Consider the following 17,584-nt stretch of genomic DNA (forward strand, 5'->3'; position numbering starts at 1 on the left):
AAGTATATGCAGTCACTCACACATACACACACGACTCAGCTCTGGCCTCACCAGTGTCCAGCTCCTCAGAAGATGTGGCTTTCTTTCTATCCCCAGAACAGGCTTTGCTGTTATAACAGACATCAAACATCTTGGTGCCTTTGCACACCCCACGGGTTTATTCTCCATCCACACAAAGTCCTCTAAAAGTTCAGGCGCTCTCCAGGCTGGCTGACCTCTGCACGAGGCCTCAACATGCCAGGCGCCCCCATCTCAAAGTGCAGCTTCAGGAGTTTCTGTAGAGGAGGAAGAGAGCGTGGAAACGTGCCCATCAGCCCTTAAGGACTTCAGAGAGGGAACAAAGCGCTGCACCTGCAGCCGGCGCTCATTGGCCAGAACTAGTCACACCACTGCTCCCAAAGGGTGCCGGGAAATGCCGTCTTCTGTGCACCCAGGGAGGGGAGGGGAGCTAGCAATATTGATGAGCACGAGTGGCTCAGTCCGTCCCTGCTGCTGTAACAGAATACCAGACTGGATGGCTTAGAAACCACAGGAATGTATTTCCCACAGCTCTGGAGGCCAGACGTCCAAGATCAGGGTGCCAACGTGGTGGAGTGAGGACTCTCTTCTGGGTGGCAGACCTCTCGTGTCCTCACGGGAGGGAAGGAGCTGGGAGCTCTCCGGGCTCTCTCTCATAAGGGCACTGATCCCATTCACAAGGACCCCACTCTCATGACCTCATCCCCTCCCAAAGGCCCCATCTCCTAATACCATCACATTGGACAGTAGGTTTGCAACATATGAATGGGGGGGGCGGGGCACCACCATTCAGACCGCAGCAACTGGTAATGTCTGCTATAATCCCAGATGACTTGCTACAGAACCTAAGGCCTGTCCCAGACTCCATCTGACCCCTGGAGAGTTGGAAGGGGGCACGGTGAGAGCCCCCAGAAGGGCAGGATGGATTGCAGACCTGGCCGCAAGGCAGGGCCAGGGTGGTGAGCAGCTGCCCAGGCCAGCCAGGGTGTGTGTTCTGACAAGGGGGAGTGGGAGCGGTGGGTTCTGGTTTGAGCTCACCAAGCACCTCCAAAAACCGAGAGCAAATCCCCAGAAGAGACTGCCTCAGGACAAGCAAGGGCTTTCTGACAATTAGCTCCCGGGTTCTCACCGGCGCTCTCCCTGCCCCAGTTTTTTCTCCTTGAAGAGTCTGATATTTAAGAGAAAATCCATTAGTGTCCCGTGATGGTGCCTCACGCTTAGATATAGGTTGACACCAAAACCACACTGTGGCACAGGACCCAGGGGGGAGGAACTATTTTTTCTTCTTTCTTACGTAAAAGTCTTTCCAGCTAGCCACGTTCTCCTTTGAATTGAGGCTGCCGCTGACTTTGATCGCAAAACCACTAACCTTCCTCAGCACAGTGGGTGCATGAGGTGGGGGCGCTGGTGCTGAGGCCTGCCCTACTCACCGCCAGGGAAACTGAGGTCAGCAGGAAATGCAGCGAGAGGACAGCCGGCCATCTGTGGCTCTTGGGTTCAGCTCCATGAACATTCACTGAGGGCCTACTATGTGCCAAGCCCTGTGCTTGGGGCTGGGCGGGAGCAAGACCTCAGGTCTGGGTCTCAGGCCCTCACGGCAGGTCATGTCAGATGGAGGAGACAGACAGCAACAGACTTTGTGGGGTGCACGTGCTAGGACTCAGACATGAGGCCCCTGAAGCCCCCTGCTTCTGTCACCGCCTCTGGAAAGCCGGCCTTAACCCCCTTGTGCAACTATCTAGGAAGGAGTTGGACATGCAGTTCTGAAGCTCTGGGGCAAGCTCTGGGCTGAAGATCGAGGTCCAGAAGTCACCATTTGGGGTCCTTGCCCAGAGTTGCCATGGAGCGCTGCCACTAGGGGGCGCCCTGCAGTGGGTCAGGGCAACTGGATAGAAATAGCAAATGTAGACAGCTTTGGGCCAGGAAAAATAAGAGGATGCTCGGGTTGCAGGGTAAGAAGGACTTTATGTACTCATGTATTTATAGGTTGGGAGAGACTCGAACATTTATATAAGCTGAAGGGAAGGAGGTAGTAGAGACACTGAAATCCATGTGTTTTGCCATCACTGATGATTGGACCTGTGATGCCCTGGGGCCCCGGGAGACAGCTGTGATGAGGACAGGCAGGGAACCTACTCCCATGCAGCGGGCGTCCCTATGGGAAAAAGCCAGCGAGGAAGTGTACAAATGTATAAACAAGCTATCTGGGGATCAAGATCAAGGAAGTGAAGAAGTAAACAGGGAGATGAGAGAGAGAGATGGGGGCCGCTTGGCCACAGTGGTCAGGAAGGCTCCCTGAGGAGGTGACTTTCGCGAGCTGAGAGCCGAGTGGCAAGTAGGTGGAGGAAGAGAAGGTGGGGACGGGTGGGGCAGTGGGGTGTCTGTGGACTGGAGGGCCGACCTTGGCCAGGAAGGCGGAAGCTCTTCATCCTCTGACAGTGGAGGGTGGTGGGGAAGGATGCTGTCTGTGGACGTTGGGGGTGGATGGAAGGTGATGAATGTGGTATGAACAGCCCTAGCTCTGGCTGAGATTGCGCCCACCCTCCCCTGAGAGAGAGGCACGGCAAACCCACACACTCACTCCGTTGCCCAGCCTCCCACCTGCGCTTCAGGGTCAGCTCAGGGCATCGGTGTCCAGCTACACCCCAGAACCCCTGACTATCAAGGGAGGGCTCTCATGGAGTACGGACAGACAATGCTTAACTGCTGCATAAACAAAAACTAACCATTTCAGACACAAAAGCTGCATACTGTTATGATTCCACTCACAAGAAGTATCCAGTAGAAGCAAATCCATGGAGACAGAAAACAGATTAGTGGTTACCAGGGGCTGGGGAAGAGGAGAGTGGGGAGTGAGTACTTCGTGGGCACAGAGTTTCCATTTGGGGGAGTATGAAACTGTTCTGGAACTGGACGGTGGTGATGGTTACACCACGCCGTGGCAGGTACTTAATGCCACTGAATTGTACACATTAAAATGGTTACAATGGTAGTTGTATGTTATGTGCATTATTTTTAAAAGATTTTATTTATTTATTTGACAGAGACACAGCGAGAGAGGGAACACAAGCAGGGGGAGTGGGAGAGAGAGAAGCAGGCTTCCCGCCGAGCAGGGAACCCGATGCGGGGCTCGATCCCAGGACCCTGGGATCATGACCTGAGCTGAAGGCAGACGCTTAATGACTGAGCCACCCAGGTGCCCCTGTTATGTGCATTTTTACCACAGTAAAAAATAAAGGGGAAAAAAAGGAACAGTGATAACATGCCTTCCTTTTCCTGACTGTATAAGTCATATAAGCTCACTATATATTTTTTTAAAGATTTATTTATTTATTTGAGAGAGTGAGAATGAGAGAGAGTACATGAGAGGGGGGAGGGTCAGAGGGAGAAGCAGGCTCCTCGCTGAGCAGGGAGCCCAATGCGGGACTCAATCCTGGGACTCCAGGATCATGACCTGAGCCAAAGGCAGTCGCTTAACCAACTGAGCCACCCAGGCGCCCCCATATAAGCTCACTATAGAAAAGATGGAAACCATTGACTTATTTAAAAAAAACTCCAAATTACTATAAAACTTAGTGCCTATTTCCAATTCCTAGATATATGTGTAATCATATATGTCTAAAAAATATAACACTGTGTATTCCATTTGTAAACTGTTTTTCTCACTTGCCTGTTTATCACATTTTTCTGTATATCTTATAACAGCTTTATTGAGATAGATTCACATATCATACCATCTACTCATTTAAAGTGTACAATCCAGCGGTTTTGGGTATATTCACAGATTTGTGCAACCATCACCATGATCAATTTCAGAACATGCTAGTCACCCCAAAAAGAACGCCCACACCCTTGGCCATCACTCTCCATTTCATGGTTTTATTTTTTATTTAAGATTTATTTATTTTAGAGAGAGAGCAGGGGGAGGGGCAGAGGGAGGGAATCCTCAAGCAGACTCCTCGCTGAGCATGGAGGCCAGCGCAGGGCTCAATCCCAGGACCCCAAGATTATGACCTGAGCTGAAATCAAGAGTTGGACACTCAACCAACTGAGCCACTCAGGTGCCTCTCATGGGTTTTTTTTTTTTTTAAGATTTTATTTATTTATTTGAGTGAAAGAGAGTGAGCAAGAGACAGAGAGCACAAGTCGGCGGAGGGGTTGGAGACAGGCAGAGGGAGAAGCAGACTCCCCTCTGAGCAGGGAGCCTGATGCAGGACTCGATCCTAGGACCCTGGGATCATGACCTGAGCTGAAGGCAGATGCTTAACGACTGAGCCACCCAGGGGCCTCAGCCCCTCATTGTTTTCAATAAGTATCTACAGCATCATTCTTTCTGGCCAAAAAGTACCACATTGCATCAAATTGAAAACATTGTCAATTGAAAGACATCCCATTTTTTTATCACAAAAAGAGAAATACCCCTGGCAATAAACTCATGACACATACTTCCTTATCACCTACTTGTCAGTTAATTTAGTAGTTATTAGAAAAGGACTTTAGACTTATATGAACATATTTAGTACCAGCAATGCACATAAGTCAGTGTAAGTAACAATATGAACACCTACGACCACATCCATATGCATGGCAGCTAGCCATAAGATACATCATGATTTCAGAGATTTTAGAATATGAAAAATGCTCACCCCAGAATCAACGCTATCCGGTACTACAGAGTATCAAGTGAACTTGGCTCTCAAACAACAGACATTGACTCTGCTAACTTAGTCAGGAAAGGGATTTGTGGGAGGAAGTTTGCAGAATCTGCGCTGGAGATCCAGCCTTAGAACCAGGACAGGATCGGCAACCTGGAGCCCAGCTGTCCTTCATCACCCTGTCAGGAAGAGTCTGCTCAGGGTGCACTGTGGGGCTTGGCCACCACCCTCAACAAGCTCTGCTGTCCCCGCATCTCTGCATCATTTTTTCAAGAGCCAAAACTCTGGACCAGAGCCTCCAACTGCCCAAGGCTTCCACATAACTGCCAGGATCCTTCCTCCCACATAGCCTGGGGTTTCCTTCTTTCTTAGCTGAATAGCCAGGACTACAAATATCCCCCAAATGGATGTGCTAAAACGATTTATTCCATATTATCAGATATCTCTATTGCTTCCAATGTCTCCGTATTATAAACAACACAGAGGTGAGCCTCTTCACTCAAATATCATTGTGCGTCATCCTGTCTTTCAGGACATCTCTAGGATACATTTCTAGATCATTGGGTAAGGTGATGGGTGCATTTTCAGGCTCTGGACGCACTTACCAAGGCTGGCCTCCAGAAACATGGTGCCTACTTGCATGTCCCTTTCCAAGGAGGCATGGACTCCTCTGAGTAGATGTACTTTGATTGGTATCAGCTGGTTGGTACACACAGCAGAAGAAAACAGAAGTCCCAAGGAAGCCCTGAGGGAGTCCGAATTCAGGGCTAGGCACACACTCCAGGGCTTTTCGGTGGAGCCAGAATGTTCTCTGTGGGATCTCTCAGCGCACAGTGTGGTGGAAAGGAGTATAGTGTTATAATAATAGTAACTAGCAATTACTGAGTGCCTGGCACATTGTAAAGCTCTTGTATTGATTCCTTTGATCCTTATAATACTCAGTAGAAGGGCTGTCTCTGAGTTTGAGTCCTGACCCTGTGGCCTTGGGCAGGTCACTCCACCTACACCAGCCTCCGTGTGCTTAGATGTAAATGAAGATATTAGCCATGTCCTCTTGTCTGTCTGTTAGGAGGTGGGTAATGTGATTTGGGTAGAGAGCTCACCACAGAGCTCAGGCAGTGCTCCCATGTCAGCTGTCCCATGGAGGTAAACTGAGGGCGGAAGGGAAGGAGGTGAACAGTGTTCTGCTCTGGTCCCCTGTGGTCATTCACCAAACCCTTCTGCGCAGGTGGATGAGATCTTGGGGGACCAGCCGACTGCCAAGGAACGGGTGTTTGCCGCCCTGAAGCGGTTTGCGGCCGAGCAGCGGGTAGATGACCTGGTGTGGGCGCTCACCCTGGAGCTGCCCCGCGAGGCCCGCACACCACTCCTGGACAACCTCAGGTACCTCGGTTGCGCGGAGGGAGGGGCAGGCAGGGTGTGTCTCGCTCGGTGGTGCCCACTCTCCCACCACCACCCCCGGCACTGCGCATCCTGCTACCGGACGGGGCCCCAATACCGACAGAAGGGCTGCTAGATGCTGGGCTGGGACAGGCTGCAGAGAGGACCCACCTCCTGCGGAAAGGACATCCCCATGCTAGAAACAGGGTGTGCTCTCCGCCCTTTGATGATGCCAGCTGTGTGCTGGCATCGCCAGGGCCCTAGAGGAACACTCTCTGGCTGGATCATCTCGGTGCTATTATTATCCCCATTTCCCGGAAGCAAACTGAGGCTCAGAGAGGTTAAGAGGCTGGCCCAAAAGTCACACAGCTAATGAGTGGCTGTCACAGGACTGTGAACCCACCAGCTGTGCACTTTCTGTTCTTCTGCTCAGCTTTGGACCCTGTAAGTTTATCCTTTAGGAAAAAAAATTCCTGGTGAGTTGACACTTGGAGTGGCCCCTGAATCTCCCAAGCCCCCCCACCCACCCACCCACTTTCCTGCCGGGGCATCACGGCCCTGCACGGCACAGCTTTGATCAGGCCCTCATTGGGCCTGAGTGAGGCCTTCCCTGTCAGGATCCTGGGTGGGGGTGCCTTTCTCTCCTCACCGTGCCTCCAGGGCCTGAGACTCCTCCCCCCTCCCCCTTCCTGGGCTCAGCCTGCCCCCTCCCCTTGCTGCCATTCACCCCGCAGCCTGCCCCTCCCTCTGGGCCTGGCCAATGTCAGGGACGGGGCTGGCCACCACCACCCCCCACGCCCAAAGTCCGGGCGGGCGCAGCTGCTTGGCTCTGCAGCTGAGCACAGAAGGCCACCGAAAGAGGCCACCATGAGCTGCCTGGGGTGAGTTAGGGGCCTGCCCCTTGCTACGAAAATCCAGAGAGGAAAAAAAAGTTATTCCTACAGCCTAATTTGCAGTGGAGATGATGTGCTGGTGCTGAGGGCTCCCCGGGGGGGGGGGGGGGAGGCGCGTGATGGATGGACAGCCCCCCACCCCACCCATCTCTACCAGGGCTGGGCCAGGGGCGCGGGCGGCTGGCTGTCCCCTGGGAAGTTGGCATGCGTGTGTCGCAAGGCTGCTAGCAGCCGGACTCAGCTGGAGGCCCTCTTGATTCTCCTCATCTCCCTTCGGAGCTGCCCTGGCTTCGGTCTGTGTCGCCTCTGCCTCCCAGGACAGCCTGTCTGCCTCCCCACGCCTGCTTTCCCGTCTGCAGTTCGTCCCCAAGCGACCGCCGGCAGCGGGTCAGGAAGAGCAGGGTGGGGGAGGCGCCCCCTTGGGCGTGCTGGATTTAGAGCCTGGGAAGCGGGAACCCTGGACACCGGGGGATGCCCGGTCCCCGCAGCATCCCCGGGGCACTGCTGGGGAGGATGAAACAGCAACCTCTATTGTCAGCGTGTGTCAAGTGCGACAGGAAAATTGGGGAGGATGCTGGAGGGGGGGGCGGCGCCCAGCTGGGCTCTGCAGGGAGAGGGGTACCTTGGCAGTGCGGCTTCAGCCACCCCAACCCCACCTCCTTCCCCTCCATCTCCCCACCCCAACCCCCAGGCTCTGGTGGCCCACATGCTGGGTTCCAGGGTTGCAATAGCGATCCCCATGCAGAATTTTCTAGGGGAGAGCTCTCAGGGGGCAGGGAGGAATCACAGGTATACAGTCATCTGTGATTCTGAGGGCTGAGTGCCAGCAGCCCAGGGCTAACTTAGCAGGGCGGCAATCGGGGCAGGCTCCCTGGAGGAGGCAGCAGGTGCCACTGCTGTGGCTCAGTGACCCTCAGAGTCTGTCTGGCAGGATGTCCTATGGGGTGGAGAGACAGACCCTAAGAGGAGTTCATTGGGGCCAGGCATCTAGCCACAGAAGTGGACGCTGCCACGGCGAGTGGTGCCACTCTGTACCCAACACTGAGTACATGACAGTACCGGGCTGTGAACCACCTTGCCTAGGATGGGTGGCCACAAAGAGCGACAGTTTTGGCCTTAGGATACCCCACTGAGAGAGTGAGCGCAAACAGTGAGTGGAGCTGTGTGTGTGCATGTGTGTGCATGCGTGTGCGTGTGTGTGTGTGTGTGTGTGTGAGCTTGGCAGAGGCTGGAACCCACCCAAGTCACTGTGTGGCCTCTGAGAGGTGGTCCCAGTGGCCAAATCAGAAGGCTCGGGGAGAAAGAAGCAGTGAGACCATGAAGCACGGTAGCCACATGTGGCTTTTTAAGATTAAATTTAATGACTACTAAATCAGATTTGAAATTCAGCTTCTCAGTCTCACTAGCCACATATGACTCGTGGCCACAGTGCAGGACGGTGCACCTTTAGAACGTGTTCATCATCGAAGAAAGTTCTCTTGGACAGTGCTGCTGTGAGCGTAAGATTTGGGTCAGTGGTGGTAATGGAAGCAAAGGGTCTCATCTTCCTCCATGACAGCAGTTCACCCTGCAGCTCAGAGCTTAATTTGGGTCTATCCCCAAAGGGATCCGAGTTTGATGAAGTGACAAAATGACTTTCTAATTAGGACAGGCCAGGCCAGGCAGCTTGGGAAGTGTGACGTGGTTAGGAGGGAGCAGGAAAGCCAAGGCAGCTGTGTGGTCTTGGGTGTTTCAGGAAATCTGGAAGGAGAGGGAGGAGCCAGCGGGTGGGAGGAGAAGGAAGCGCAGGGACAGTGCTGGAGGAAGCTGGGGTCTGGAATCCCCAAAGACCTTGGTCAGACCCCCAAGTCCACTCACGGGCTCAACCTTGAGCAGGTTCATTGACCTCTACAGTCTGTCTGTAAAACGGGGTGGGTCATCCTTACGTGTTCCCAGCAGAGTGCTCAGTAGGCAATCACAGAAATGGACCCTGCCAACAGGACACAGAAAAGAGATTAGCTGAGAATGGGGGGGAGGGTGCGAGGGAACACCTGTACCCCCTCCATCCTCCTCTGCTTTAGGGACCAGTGTCGGAGACACCATAATACAAAGTGATCGGGAGAACTCTATGAAACCGTGGGACATGGTATGTGCTCAGTTAGTGTGGGCTTCCCCTACGGAAGGTGTCTTTCTCCCTAGAGCAGGTTTCTCAGCCATGGCACTTTGACACTTGGGGCCCGAGAATCCTCTGTGGTTGGGAGTTGGCCTGTGTGTTGTAGGATGTTTAGCAGCGTCTCTGGCCTCCACCCACTAGAGGCCGGTAGCACACTCCCCATCCCTATTGTCATTTTGTGACCATCAAAACTGTCTCCAGCTAGTGCCAAATGTCCCCTGTGGGGCAAAATCCCCAACTGAGAGCTTCCGCCCCAGAGTGATCTGCCTTTGGTAGCACCCTCTTGCGGGGGCGGGCACTTCAGCAAACTCCATCTGTTGCTTGACCCCAACCCCCCCCCCCCCCCCGTTGTCTTGGGCTATCTGATGCACCAGCTGCTCTCCCCTTCTGATGCCTTCCCTGTGTGCTGGGGCGCTGGGACAGAGGGGAGCCGTGCAGTGCGGACAGACAGGGACAGGGATAGGGGATGACAAGGACACCGGGCCCCAAGGCAGGATGTGCACTTCTGCCTCTGTCCGGATGCAGGCATGAGCATTTGCTCCATGCTCACTCCTCCTCTGCCCACAGTGAGGTGGACAGTTTTCGTAGCCTTTGGGCTGGCCTGGTTCTGGATGCTGGGCCGTCACACCCAGAACCAAAGTACCGGAAGTGGCTCTGTCATGATGGGATGGCTGTGGCCTTGCAGATGTCAGGGAGCCGTATCACTGTAGAGGTTTTCAGGCATTTCTCTCCCTGGCGGGGCTGAGGACAGGCCTGGGAGGATGCGGCATGCGTTCTGGTTCCGGCTTGCTGTTGCTGCAGGGGAGAAAAGCAGCCTTGGCTGATCATGGGAGGGTGGTGGTCTTGCTGGGCCAGGAACGCGGGGCTGAGGTGTGTTGGGCAGCGTGGTCTGAACCGAGCACCAGGTCTGACCGGCTGCAGGAACCTATAGGCAGAACCACGTAAGATGTCCCTTTCTCCCAGTGACTGGGACAGAGGGAGGGTCCCAGGGTTTTCTGTCTCTGCAGCTCCTGTCTGTCTGGGTAATGGCCAACTCCTGGTTGGCCTTGTGCTGATGTCCCCCCAGGAGCCCCTGCTCAGGAAGTCCTGGGCTGGCTCCCGGTATCTATGTGCCCTTTCCTGCAGGCAAGCGGGACAGGATCAGGGAGAAAATGACAACACAGTGGGTTCCCTGGGGTCTACTCCTGCTCTGACTTCCGGGAGTAGCAGCCCCAGAGCCAGAGGAAGGGTCCAAACTCCCTTTCTTGTCATCCCCCTCTTCTCCCCTTAGCTCCCTCTCTCCCAGTAGGAGGCCCTCCGTCCACCCCCCCACTTGGGAGTTGCCCCAGCCCGGCTGCCCCTCCTCATTTCCACTCATTCACCAGATCTCATACGATCTCCTTTCCTCTGTGATTCCAGAATCTCACCACGCGTCCCACCCCAAACCCTTCCCTCTTTCCCTCCCAGCCTCAAGCACTCCCCTGGTGCACCAAAACCTCTGGGGTCCCTCCTCCTCTCCTTAAATCCTTAGACCCCCCCCCCCCATTGAATTCAGTCTCAGCGGCTGGCAGTGGCAATGGCATTCAAGGCCTCCCTCACAAACCGCTTCTTGATTAGCGCTTCCCCCGGGTAGGTGAGGGGGGCTTCCCCTCGCTGACCCACTCCCTGAAACCTAGCGCAAAGGCCACGCCCTCCGGAAAGCCTTCCCATGCTCCACAAAAGAAAGTCGGGGCTCCTTCCGAACCTTGGGGTTCAGTCTCGCTGCAGCCAGGGGCCGGGACTCGCCACGGTGCAGGGGACCTGGGCGCCCCGGCCCGAGGTAGGAGGCGAGACACCTGGGGAGGGACTGATGGAGGGAGCGGAGAGGAAGCAGCGTTGACAGCTCTGAACCGCCCCCAGTTCCCCCGGAGCTAGCTGTAGGGTCCCCCGTGGGGGCGGGGCGGGGCGGGGCCACCGGAGGGGGCGGGCGCCGGGCCGCGGGCCGGGAGGGCTCGGGAGGGGGCGAGTGCGCTCGCCCGGCAGTGACTCGTGGAGTCGCGGCGCCCTCGCTCTGCTCGCGGGCTCAGCCACCCCTGCCTGTCGGCACCTGCCACGCCGCCGTCGCCGGCCAGATGGGGAAGGACCAGGGCTTCTCTCGGCACTTTCGGTAGTTTCCTTACCGCGCCCCGCGCCCCCGGGAACTGTGCGCCCTAGGCGCGGCGGACCCGCCTCGGGCGGCCTGAGAAGGGGTGGGGCTGGGGCACTGAGGTGGACACCCACCCGGCATAAGGGGGCGAGTTCCCCGCGTTGGATGCCTGGAACCTGCACGCGCCCCTGGGGGTCGGGATGGGGATCGGAGGGGGGACCAAGGGCTGGGACTGAAAAGCTCTCTTTCCTTCCTACAATTGGGCAGGTCGAGGGAACTGGCCAGAGAGCCGAGACAGGGAATGTGGTAGAGAGAGAGGACCCTAGGGCAGCCCCTAGGAGGAATCTGGACACGGATTTACGCCTGACCCCACCAGGCAGAGGGAACAGAACTGACTGACTGGAACGTCATTGTGTGGCCAGGGAAGCGTCCTGTGGTCTCAGAGAAGCCTGTTGGCGTGGCGGGGACCTGGGAGTCCTGGGGCAGCCATGCTGTCAGGGTCAGAGGAGCAGTGATCTGCCACAGTGGTCCACGAGGCCCCATTGTGCCTGGCTCTCCTGGGTTAGTGGTTTCAGAGCAGACCCGGGCTGGGGTGCCTGGCCAGACTGAGCTGCATGGAGGGCCAACACAGGCCAGGAAGGGCATCTGGCCTCACAAGGCAGCCTTGGCCTCTGGCTTAGTCCCAAGGACACCAAGCAGAGAAAAGGCCACCAATCTTCTCCCACCTGTGCAGTTGGTGACTCACCATGGTTACCACCCTGGGGCGGGGGTGGGGGGTGGCGGGAGGTCTTTTCTAATTGCTGCTGGAGGGTGGAGCTGGAATGGTCATCTGGCCCCTGCCCAGGTTGGACCTAGGGCCTTCTGGAGCCTGGGGCTGGAGCCCAAAGTGTGAGGTGGACAATTTCTGGCTTGTCATCCCTCCTTTGCCTGGGCATGAGGCATGTGGTGGGTCTGGGAGGGTGTGGGGAATGTGTGGGTCAGGCAGATGGAGGTGTCAGGCTCCAGAGACCTTGAGTGACCATTTGGGGAATGAGGCTGAGGCTCTAGATTTTTGGGAATCGCTGTGGGTGGACAAGGATGAGCATCAGGCCAGAATGCTCCTGGAGGAGTTGAGCAGGCCTTTCATTTTGGCCTCCTGGTCACCTAGAACGTTCAGACCTGGAGCAGAGCTCACTGAGGGGCAACCCTGATGCACCCTCCTCCTGGAGGACCCACATCTCTTCCCTCCTACCAGGCAGCTTATTCTGCCTGCCTGGTCTTATTAATCCTACCCATAGAGGTCAGGGAAACCGATTGGGGGCCACTGGATGACCTCAGAGGGGTTGTATTTCAGCTGGCTGCAGAACCATTGTTCCCGTCTTCCTCCCTCTTCCCCACCATGCCCTTGGCACTGGCTCCTGGTACAGAGAACATGGAAGGGAACATTGGGATGCGGCCAGGGAGGTCTCACTAGACACCAGAACTTCAGAGGCCCTCGGCAGAGTCCTGCCACAGTGCCGAGGCTCAGAGGCTGACCTTCTGTCCAAGCTGTGTCACCCTGGAAAGTTACAGATCTCCTCTGAGCCCCCCGGATCCTCTGCCATGGACAGGGGAGTCCACCAGGATATTAACTGTGCCATTACTGGGAGGTATGGCTGTGCTGCTGGTGGGCCCTCTGTTTACTGAGTCACTGATCCCTCCCCTGTGTCAAACCCTGACCGGTCACTGTGGCTCCCAGCCAAGCTACAGACTAGCCCTCAGAGAGCTTCCAGCCTCGCAGGAGACACCCACAGGCACTAGGGAATCATCCCAGGGTGTAGACCCCACACAGAGTCCAACCAAGCCTCCCCACTGCCTCTCACCACTTCCTCCTCTGAGAACAGGAACCACAGTGCCTTCAGCTTTGAACCCAAGGGCACGGACAGCAGGGTCTTACTGAAGCTTGTGGGATTGAACTGAAGGAAGGCCAGCGTTGGGTGCTGAAGGTCGAGCCCAGTGTAGCCAGGAAACAGAGAGAGTGTACGGGGCAAGGACAACAGCGGGGCAAGAGTGTAAGAGGTAGGACTGGATGTGGCCGTCCTGGCAAATTCTGAGGCGGCAGCTGTAGAAAGGGCTGGCCAGAGAAGCGAGCAGGAAGGCGGGGCGTGTGATGAGGGTCTGGGGGAAGTCTGATCCCGGCCAGGCTGTGGCTTCATTTTTTTTCCACCGGAGCTGCCTGGAATCAGGTAAGATGGGTGGCCAGGGATCCCTGGCTGGCTTTGGCTGGGCAGGTGCAAGGGCATGAAATGAGTGCCTAGGGGAGAGGCCAGAAATGGGAAGAGGGAGGCAGGAGGAGGAACAGGTGCACGGACGGGCTTTGGGGGCACTGAGGTTCCCCAAGACCACAGCAATGGGGATGGTCCCATTGTGACTTTCCCGAGGTGGAGAGCCGGGCACCGTGGTTCTGGTGTGGCCCAGGCCAGTTGGGGCACAAGTTCCGACACTGAGGGGGGAGACTGGAGTGCCGGCTGCTGATTCCCCTGTTACCCCTGTGTAGGGGCGCGAGAGCCTAGGGCGGCGCCCGCAAGAAGGAGCCTTTAGGCCGCGGTTTGGCACGATCGGGGCGCGGTCTGGGGGCGCGCCCCGACTCTGCGGTCCTCGCCGGCAGGATCTTCATCCCCAAGAAGCACCGGGCGCGCTTCGACGAGGTGGTGTCGCAGGGTCTGCTGGGCAAGCTGTGCCGCGCCCGGAGGGCGCAGGGCGCACAGCGGCTGCGCCGGAGCCGCAGCGAGGAGCGCCCCGAGCGCCTCCTGGTGTCCACTCGCGCCAGCGCCGCCCCGCGCCGCCCCGACGAGCCGCCCCCGCGCAAGGCTGCCTCGCTGCTGGGCGGCCGCGCGGGCCCGGGGGGCACGCGCAGGTACCCGGGGCGCGCGGGCACGGGCCGCGGACCCAGTCAGTGGGCTGGAATGAAGATCTGGGCAGAGGGCGCGGGGTCGGGGTGTGGACACCTGGGGTGGGGGTCAGGAGAGATTAAGGGGAGCAGGACACGGGACATCTCTATCCCCTACGTCCCCCAGCCTCCCTCTCCCCAGGGCAGGGCACGCTGCCAGCCCCCCACCCCACCCCTTCTTTCTCCCCAGGACAGTCCGAGTCTACAAGGGCAACAAGAGCTTCGGCTTCACGCTGCGCGGTCACGGGCCTGTCTGGATCGAGTCTGTCCTGCCTGGTGAGGGGTGGGCGGGTTGTCCAGGATGGGGTGAAGGACCCTCTTAGGCCCATACTAAGTAGCCCGTCTTCCCCCCACCCCCGGCTCTGCCCCCAGGTTCTAACTTCATGTAGTCCGTGTCCTCTAAGTACCCCAGAGGGGACATCCAAGTTGGGGCAAACCCCCTCCAAGTTCAGGGTCACCTTTGAGCCAAGAGAGCCAAGTTCTCCATCCAGACCTTTCCTATGTCCCCAGGGAGGGCTGAGGGCACTGCCCCAGACACTGGGGGAGCCAGGACACACCTGACACCCACCCACCCAGGCTGCACCCAATCAACCTGCCCTGTGTGGGGTGCCCACTGTGAACTTGGCACTTGCTGGGCAGGCCAGACTCAGAGCGGCATCAGGCCCTCAGGGCCTCTGCCCATTATCCAGTCCCCTATACCCAATCTGGACTCTCCTCCTGCCCCCACCCAGCCTGCCTCTTTTTGCTCCTGGAATGGTGACATCTTGAAGAAAGCAGAGCCTTCTCCGTGCAGGAATTCTTTCTTCCTGCCTCTCCAGGGTGGGTGGCGGGGGGGAGTGTGGAGAGAAACTCATTTCTTCCTGTGGCAGCACATTCCACTGTGGAAGGTCTCTGTGGGGCAGAAATGTCTCCTGGTGCTAAACTGAACTCTCCCTCCCGGTAACCACCGGGTCACCCGGGTCACCCACTCTCTCTGTTCTGCACCCATATCCTCCCAGCACCTGTGGATGATGCTCCTGGTGACACATCCCCATTGCTGAGTCCTTTCTACCCTACCTCATCTCACACCTCCAGTGCAGGGATTTGTGGGTTGGACATCTGATCCCCAGGAAAGTGCCTTAGTGCCTTTGCATCATTGTTCCAGCCATCAGATCATTTTAAGACCGAATCCTGATGACTGATATGTTGTAGTTCTCCTCGGATTTGTGCATTACTAAGTTGTTGACACAGTGTTGTAGGGGAAAGGCCCACGTTGGTCCTCTAGAAAGGAGTCATCTCTCCTCTTTGTCTCTTCCAACTGTGCCACCACGAGCACCACCAGTTCCCACCACCCCCATGTGGGGTGCAGCCAGGGATACTTTGCCTGGGGCCATGTTTAAGATCCAGGGGTGCTATTCTCCCCAACCTAGCCTCCAGGCTGGTAACCCCATGCCTTCCTCGTCATGGGAAGCCAAGCGGATGCTTCAGTGAGAGCTTTTACAGATGGGGAGATTGAGGCCTTTAGAGGCTCTGGCAAAGCAAGGACCAGAACCTGGGATTTCCTGACTCCTGATCCAGTGATCTTGAATCCCCAGCTACAAACCCTCTGGCCCTTCCACCCCAGGCTGGCCCAAGCTTCCAGACAGGCCAGGTTGGATTTATCACCACCATCACCTCTCCCCTCCCCGCCTCTTCAGTCTGGGGGTAGGGAGGAAGGACTCCCCTTCCCCAGCAGGTCTTCCCTGAGCATCTCTCTTCCTCCCCTGACAGTACCCACAGCCTGAGAGAATGCCTCACAATCTGAGAGTACATTTTCTTTAGGCATTTGTCACTTACCCCACTTGTTGCCCAATCAAATTTAGAGGAACAGCTGACAAAAGAGGCAGAAATCCACAAGAGCATCCACAGGAGCAAACTACCAGCCCCATCCCTAAGTGTTAGGTACTGGGTTAGGTCTGACCTTCAGCGCCACCAGGGCAGAGAATCAGCTGCTCCTTTGTGTTTAAAACGCAGGTTTTACCATTATTATTCGGGTATGGTGAGGCCAACAGACCAGGAGATGATGGCCATTGGAAAAAGAGTTTGTCCCTCACAGTTCCCAAGAGGAGGGGGCGTGGCCACACCCTGCACGGCCACACGGGGGAAGGATCGGGCAAGGCAGGCTAAGCAGGTACAGGATTAGTTGCAGCAGGCTCTGAGGCATAGGAGCTGTCCCCAGTCAGTCTGCAGGTACCTGGCCCTGGGAGCTTAGGGCAGGGCGCAGTCATGGCCCAGGGTGTGAGAGCTCCATAGGGAAGGGCGTTGGGTGTGGGCTCTGGACTGGTTGGTTTGCATACAAGAGGCATTCTTCAGAGCCAGTTATTTACCACGTAGGGCTTGGCTAGCCACCGAAGGGCAGTGTTTCCAGGGTCAGCAATGGCCCCAAGATGCCAAAGCCTCAGGAAGTACAGAAACAAACAAGCGTGATTAATACACCATGTTTCCCAGCCTGGGGGAGGAAGCTCCCTCCCTGTAGACAGGTGCATTTTCTCCTGATGACAAAGGCACAGAGGAATCTAGGATGTGAACCGTTATGGGTGGGGCAGAGAACAGTATGAAGCGGGCTTCTCAGCAGGTGCACAGATGCTACAGAAAAATGGTTCCCAAGACCTTCTTTATTTTTCCCCCTTCTCCAACAGCTCAGGGCTGACCAGCGGTCCACACTGAGCCCCAAACCCTCCCACCCCCACCCAGGGGCTCACTCCCTGCTCAGAGCAGCTGAGAGCAGAGGGGTGCTGGGTCTAATGTGGGATCTGCTGGCCTGAATTTGGCTCTTCTTGGCAACTCATCCCATTTGGCACCTGTAAAATGGGTTCACAGAGTGCAGCCCTGCCCAGCTGACCAGCACATGCTCTCTTCTGGCTTCTAGGGAGCCCGGCTGACAATGCGTCCCTCAAGTCAGGCGACCGGATCCTCTTCCTCAATGGACTGGACATGAGGTCAGAGGCTACTGGGGACGTCAAAGCTTGGTGACAAACCATCCTCTGAGACTCCTGGCTCTTGGGACACCTAGGCCATGGTCCCGATCTCCTATGACCAGTTTGTCCCCAGGATCTGCCCCTCTTCCTATGGGATCTCTTGAATCTGTACCCTCAGACTAGACAGGATGTCAGTTTAGTCTTCCAACTAGAAAATACCCCAGCTCCATGCAAGGGACACAGAGAGTTTTTTGTTGTTGCTGTTTCATTTTTGTTTTTATTTTTTTATTTTATTTTTTTAAAGGACTCTTTTTTAAAAAAGATTTTATTTATTTATTTGACAGAGGGAGAGAGATAGCGAGAGCAGGAACACAAGCAGGGGGAGCAGGAGAGGGAGAAACAGGCTTCCTGCTGAGCGGCGGCAACTCGATGCGGGGCTCAGTCCCAAGACCCTGGGATCAGGACCTGAGCCACCCAGGTGTCCCTGTTTTTGTTTTTAAAGATTTTATTTTTAAGTAATCTCTACACCCAACGTGGG

General features: G+C 56.2%; 1 protein-coding gene across 1 annotated transcript in view; it reads left to right on the top strand.

The window, feature by feature from the left end:
• The window catches only part of GRID2IP (Grid2 interacting protein), a 36,421-nt gene that overhangs the window by 4,774 nt on the left and 14,063 nt on the right, over positions 1-17,584 (top strand). Inside the window, exons 3-6 of the mRNA XM_034988338.1 lie at positions 5,902-6,056; positions 13,829-14,077; positions 14,301-14,386; positions 16,998-17,067. Of these exons, the coding sequence (XP_034844229.1) occupies positions 5,902-6,056; positions 13,829-14,077; positions 14,301-14,386; positions 16,998-17,067 (560 nt within the window). The remainder of the gene's footprint in view (positions 1-5,901; positions 6,057-13,828; positions 14,078-14,300; positions 14,387-16,997; positions 17,068-17,584) is intronic.

The sequence above is a fragment of the Mirounga leonina genome, unplaced genomic scaffold (assembly GCF_011800145.1).
Source record: "Mirounga leonina isolate KUSES-001 unplaced genomic scaffold, KU_Mleo_1.0 Mir_454, whole genome shotgun sequence".
NCBI classification, from domain to species: Eukaryota; Metazoa; Chordata; class Mammalia; order Carnivora; family Phocidae; genus Mirounga; species Mirounga leonina.